Source organism: Papaver somniferum, unplaced genomic scaffold, assembly GCF_003573695.1.
Source record: "Papaver somniferum cultivar HN1 unplaced genomic scaffold, ASM357369v1 unplaced-scaffold_10, whole genome shotgun sequence".
Classification (NCBI taxonomy): Eukaryota; Viridiplantae; Streptophyta; class Magnoliopsida; order Ranunculales; family Papaveraceae; genus Papaver; species Papaver somniferum.
In genome coordinates, this window is record NW_020618825.1 from 9,289,467 (window position 1) to 9,296,237 (window position 6,771).

The following is a 6,771-nucleotide window of genomic DNA, read 5'->3' on the forward strand; positions in this document are numbered from 1 at the left end:
TGGAAGTCCAATTGGGTTTATTTTGTGGTCCAATGGTTTGTTATGGAAATCAGTTTGAGATTAGTTCAAATCTCAAAGAGATAAACATGGATCTTTTGAGATTTGCATAAATATTGTGAGGATAGATACAAATCCAGGTTGTTGTTAAAGATAACCACAAATCTTATGAGATAAGAATGAATCTAGGTGGTTATTCGGGATAACCACAAATCTTAACAGCTTGATTTGATTTCTGCCTATAAATAGAGGTTGAAAATCAACTCAAAGGACACAATCAGAATTACTTTTCTCTTCTAAAAAAAAAATCTTTCTAGAACTCTCTCTGACTTAAGCATCGGAGTGTCTTTGCGGGTACCCCTCATTTTTCATCAACATCTCTAGAAAAATAAAGCAACGGTGGAGATTCGATCAACACACACAAATCTCGAAGATTGTTGGGGTGATTAATTTTGCTCCAACATATTTTGGCGCCGACTAAGGGGACCCAAACCCTTGATCGTGCTCCCCTTGCAAAAGAAGTTTTTTTTTTTTTTTCCAAGCTTTTTCAGAAGAGAAGTTTTCTGTAACAGACGTCAGACGTTGCTGAAAAATCGCTGCAACAGTTATCTGACCAGAAACGGCAACAGTTAACTCTGTGTTACAGATATGTTCTGAATCAGCAACAGTTAAACCTGTGTTACAGATCTGTCCAGAAGCTACAACAGTTAATCAAGCGTTGCAGAGAACGTTGTAACAGAGACGCTTTTCTGTTGCAAAAGTCAGTGTTACGAAAGGTAACAAAACAAGAGAAGTTTTATGGAGTTTTCACAAGAAAGTCAACATGAAGGGAACGACAATGCACCTATCGAAAATCGTCCTACTCAAGGTGTCAGTCGAACGATACGGAGCTCTATCGTCCCACCCCTTCAAGATGGAAGGGAAACGTCAGTTTCATCAACAGCGTCGGGAGCTCGTTCTGCCAGATCCACTCCAACTTTCAGAGGAAACAATGCTTGGGAACATAGAACATCTCCTCCTGCCAATAGTGAAAATATCAACTATCATGGAGGGAATCGAAACCAACACCCGAGCATTCGGGAGCTTCGACAAATGGATATTGCTAATAGGGGTGTGAGGAATCACCTACAAGTTGGGCAAGCTAGCAATATTCAAGCCGTGCAGGATAACAATCCTCCAGTTACGCAAGCTAGCAACCTGCAGGTTACGCAAGCTAACAACCCACGGGTGAGCCCCATTGACTTGACGTTACGCGAGCGTTTTCAAGAGTTGGAAAGGGAGAACAAGCGGCTCAAAATTGAATTAGAGAAAAGAAAAGAACTCGAAGGTGCAGCTACCCCGCACTACGAAAATGAAATGTCAAATCATCGTACTACATGAGAACGTTGCATCCCACACGGAAGGGACGAAGTCCTTGACGAGCAAAGGCCAGGTCAGAGTAATTCAAGAAGAGCTGAAGATGCTAGAAACGATCATCAAAATCATGATCACCATAATGGTAGTTATTATGATCGTTATGTACCCGAAGATGATGACTATTTGATTGATCAATACATGCGATCAAGGCCAAGTCATAAGAGACATGACAGGCGTAGACACAGAGTTGGTCACGACGACAACGACAATTCAAAGAAAACCAGGCGTGAAAGAGATTATCGAGAAAGAAGAACTGAACTTGTCAGCAATGAGCGGATCCGTAGAGAAACTGAAGGAGATTCACCAAGAAGCAATCACCTCAGTAAAAAAGAAAATCGACGAAATGATTGAAGAAGCGTTGTCACATAAACAGTCCAAGGATGAGAGACAACAAATCTTATCAATGAAGAGATCGATGTATTCACCGTTTACTAACAGGATAAAGCAGTTTCGACCACCTCTGAATTTCATCCTGCCTCAGTTTAAAGAATTCTTTGATGGGAGGAGTGGAGATCCAGTGGAACACGTCCAACATTTTCAGGCTTCGATGAGTTTATGGGGATTTAGTGACGAGTTACTTTGCAGAGCCTTCCCAACAACTTCGACTGGTAAGGCTTTAACTTGGTTTTCACAACTAGAGCCAAATTCGGTAGCAAACTTCGGAATCTTGTCGGATGCATTCTTTGAGTAGTACAAAATTAATCTCGGAAATAAGAAAGGAAGCAGCCATTTGTTCTTGTTACACAGAGAAGCCGGTGAAAGTCTTATTGATTTTACTAGGAGGTTTCGCCAGGAAGTTAGTGAAGTCGGAAAAGTAGATGCTGGACTCGTAATAGAGGCATACAAAAATGCGCTGGATTACGATGAGTTCGGAATTTACAATTCCCTAACAGTCCAACCAGTCGCAACTCTCAAAGAGTTATATGACAGGGCAGACAGGTATGGTAGAGCTGAGAAAGAAAAGAGGGCAAAGTTGTCGCGTACGACAAAAGCTCCAGGTGTCGAAGGACATGGAAAACAAAAACAACATTTAGAGAGTAGTTCGAAGAAAAAAAATCATGATGACCCCCGAAGTAGAGCTGGAGACGGAGAAGAATTAAGAAAAGCTCAGGGTAAGGTGAAAATTAGATTTCCCAGTCTAAATATCGGACTGGGGGAACTCTTCAAAAAGATCAAGGACTCTCTTCCAGTTCCAAAGCCAATGTCAGAAGAAACAAAGGATAAAAGAGATAAAAGTAAATAGTGTGCTCATCATCGAAATCACGGACACAATACCGAGTCTTGTAAAACTCTGGCAACGGAAGTTCAGAAAATGATCGACGAAGGAAAGCTTCAACAGTATGTGAAGAAGAATCCATCACAAGTGAATACATTAGATCTTCGAGAAATCAGAGTGAGTCATGCAAGAGTCAATTCAACTTCAAGGAAGGCTGATGAGAATGCAACACGTCTGAAGATGCGCCATATCCAGGATTGGCGGATTTCGAATAAGGTTGACTATGCTAATCTTATCGGTACGGAAACTCTAGAGGAAGGAAAGACAGAGATATGTTTTTCAGTTGCTGATCTTGCTAGTGTTTACCAACCACATAACGACGCAATTGTTATCTTAGCACTCATTGGAATGTACAAGGTACGTCGAGTTCTAGTCGATACTGGAAGTTCGATTAGCGTCATATTCTACGGAGCATACACATCAATGAGCTTGAATGAAAGTCAAGTTGAACCTGATGATAATCCGATTATCGGCTTTAGCGGAGAGACAATGACAGCAATAGGAAGAGTAAGTTTTCCTACAACTGTGGGAGGAAAAATGGTTATGCAATACTTTTCATTGTTAGATTGTCGCGCACCTTACAATGCCATATGATGACGTGACTGGATTCATGCAATGGGGGCGATAACTTCTACCATTCATCAGTGTTTGAAGTTCGTTACACCAGCAGGGGTCATGAAAGTCAGAAGCAATCAGGTGGCATCTCATAAATGCCATGAAAACGCAATGGAAGAGTACAAAAAGTCTGAGCTAAAAGGCTCGGAAATACTCCATGCTGAAAAAAAGTTATAGCAATTACAGTGCTTCCCAACCTCTTATCAAGGAAGAGGGGAGGAAGGACCGCCAACTATTGAGGAGTTGGTGGAAGTTCAAATTGGAGATCAAAAGGAACACACAACCTTCATCAGCGCTGAACTACCGTTAGGGGAAAGTGAAAGTTTGATTACCTTTTTGAAAGAAAATAAAGATGTGTTCGCTTGGAGTCTCAAAGACATGCCGGGCATTGATCCATCCATCGCATGCCATCGATTGAATATTGATGAGGGTTTTAAACCAGTAATGCAAAAACCACGGAAGATGGCTCCTGAACGAAAGGAAAAAGTAGGAGAAGAGATTGAGAAAATGCTAGAGGCTCGGATCATCAAACCCGTCAGATATCCTAAATGGTTGGAAAATATTGTTGCAGTACCAAAAAAGAATGGGAAAATCAGAGTATGCATTGATTTCACCAACTTGAATAAGGCATGTCCAAGTGATCCTTATCCGATGCCCAGGATTGTCGATCTAGTCGATTCCACCTAGGGATACGGAAGGTTGTCATTCATGGATGGTTTTTCTGGTTACAACCAAATACCATTATTTGGATATGATCAAGAGCATACATCTTTTATAACAGACAAGGGGGTTTACTGCTACCTTGTTATGCCATTCGGATTGAAGAACGCGGGAGCTACTTATCAGCGTTTAGTAAACTAAATGTTTAAGGACATGATCGGGAAAACCGTTGAAGTTTACATCGACGACATGGTGGTCAAATCCAAGCAGAAGGAATCTCATCTTTCTGATCTGAAAAGAACCTTTGAACGACTGCGGCAATATGGAATGAAGTTGAATCCTGCCAAATGTTCTTTCGGACTCATGTCCGGGAAGTTTCTTGGATATATGATGACACAGAGAGGAATTGAATCCAATCCAGAACAAGTAAGAGCAATACAAGAGATGCATTCACCTAGAAGTGTGAAAGAAGTACAAAGACTTACTGGGAGATTGGCCGCATTGAGCAGGTTTATTTCTCGAGCATCTGACAAATTCTGATCATTTTTTCAAACTCTAAGGAACGCAGAGAAGTTTGGTTGGAGTGACGACTGTGAGCGTGCTCTAAACGAAATGAAAAGGTACTTGACCTCTCCTACTGTACTTACAAGCCCCAAGACGGGACAAACCATCTACATATATCTGGCTTCAAGTGAGTTTGTTGTGAGTGCGGTTTTGTTTGTCCGAGATCCTGACGAAAAGCCAGTATATTTCGTTAGCAAATCGTTAACAGACGCTGAGACCAGGTACTCAAAAATAGAAAAAATTGCACTAGCACTTATGCATGCAGCAAGAAGCCTAAAGCCATATTTTGAAGGGCGACGAATCGTGGTATACACTGAGTATCCACTTTAGAAGGTATTGGGAAGAACTGATGATTCAAGTAGATTGACCACATGGGATACTTACCTTGGCGCATACACCATTGATTATGAACCAAGGACGGCAGAAAAAGGACATGCTTTAGCATCGTTAATGGAAGATTTCCCAGTAGATGATATTGTCGTTTCCGAGTCTATTCTCGACGAGGAAATCCTGCATGAAACAGAGAATATGTCACCAATACCATTGCCATGGGAAAAAGTGAAAACAAGTAAAAAGGCTTCAAAGGAAATACATGTGCAAAAGAGTATTGAAGACTCAACATCGGTACCAGAGAAAGACAGTGGGATATGAAAGATATACACTGATGGATCATCAAACACCGACGGAGCTGGTGTTGGTTGCGTACTAATTTCCCCTGAAGGAGTACGAGTAGAAAAAGCTGTTCGACTAGGATTTACTGCTTCAAATAATCAGGCCGAGTACGAGTCTGCAATATCAGGTCTAAAAACAGCACTCCACTTGGGGGCGAGGAGAGTCATACTGACAACCGATTCAAGGTTAGTTGCCAACCAGTTCACTGGTGCATACAAAGCCAAGAATGAGAAGTTAGCCTCCTATTTAGAATATATTAGCGAGTTGGCAAAAGAATTTGAAGATTTCAGCATCGAGCAAAAGCCAAGGCTTGAGAATAGGCATGCAGATTCCCTGGCGTACCTGTCAGCGGCAGTAGAGTCAGATTCAACACGGTATATCATAGTTGATTTCCAAGAATTTCCTAGCATTCATAACACTGTGGCGACTGCACATAGAATTTGTGCAAATGAAAACGAGGGTAGTTCATCTGAAATCCAACAAGATCCTATGAATATTGATGATATGGACAATGGTCAATCCGAAGATTGGAGACAACCGTATGTTCGTTACCTACAAACAAAAGAGCTCCTACAAGATAAGTACCAAGCTGGGAAAATTATGAAGACTGCTTGGAGGTATGCTTTGATAGAGGATGAACTCTATAAAAACCCAATCTCGATGGAACCATACCTGCGGTGTGTAACTCGTGATGAGGGGATGAAATTGTTAGCTGAGGCGCATGAAGGTTGTTGTGGCAATCATTCTGGAGGCAGGAGTTTGGCACATAGGTTGCTTTCTCAAGGATACTTCTGGCCTATATGCAGAACGATGCAAAGGAGTACACGAAGAAATGCGTATCTTGTCAGATGCATGGTCCTCTAATAAAGAGACCAGCAAATGAGCTGCATCCAGTTATGAGCGCATGGCCATTCAGTAAATGGGGTTTGGATATTGTAGGTCCGTTCCCAGCTGCACCTGAGGGTGTCAAATATATGTTGGTTGCTACTGATTATTTCACCAAGTGGGTAGAAGCAGTGGCACTTGTAAAAACAGAGGAAGTGCATGTCCGCAGGTTCATTTGGGAAAACATTGTCTGCAGTTTCGGTATACCAGCAACGATCGTTTCTGATAATGGGAAGCAATTCGACTCTGAAAAAATCAAATCTTTGTGTGAAGGGTTACACATTAAACACAACTTTTCCACCCCATACTATGCGCAGAGTAATGGGCAGGCGGAGGCGACAAATAAGGTTATCCTAGATAATCTGAAGAAAACCTTGGATAAAGCTAAATGACGATGGACAAAAATTTTACCTGGAGTTTTGTGGGCATATAGAACGACGCCAAGACGGTCAACTGGATTTTCTCTAGCATACGGGACAGAAGCTATACTTCCCGTGAAACTATTAGTACCAACCACAAAATCTCTGGCGGAGCGTTCGGGTTTGAACTCAGGGATTCTATCCAAAGACAGGGAGCTCCTTGACGAAGTAAGAGATGAAGCTTCAAGAAGGCTAGCAACATATCAACAGTCAATGAAGCAGCAGTATAAAAAGAAAGTACGCGAGCGATCATTCCTTCCCGGAGAA

The 6,771-nt window shown here is 41.8% G+C and overlaps 2 protein-coding genes across 2 annotated transcripts; both read left to right on the forward strand.

The window, feature by feature from the left end:
* The first annotated feature begins 2,725 nt into the window (after positions 1-2,725).
* Positions 2,726-3,991, forward strand: LOC113326292. Its single transcript, XM_026574043.1, has 2 exons — positions 2,726-3,196; positions 3,491-3,991. Exons 1-2 carry the CDS (start codon positions 2,726-2,728, stop codon positions 3,989-3,991), a joined length of 972 nt encoding a protein of 323 aa, XP_026429828.1.
* A 174-nt stretch (positions 3,992-4,165) lies between these two features.
* On the forward strand, positions 4,166-6,477 carry LOC113326293. The gene is made up of 5 exons (XM_026574044.1): positions 4,166-4,473; positions 4,525-4,749; positions 4,873-5,152; positions 5,303-5,962; positions 6,007-6,477. Exons 1-5 carry the CDS (start codon positions 4,166-4,168, stop codon positions 6,475-6,477), a joined length of 1,944 nt encoding a protein of 647 aa, XP_026429829.1.
* The last annotated feature ends 294 nt before the right edge of the window (positions 6,478-6,771 follow it).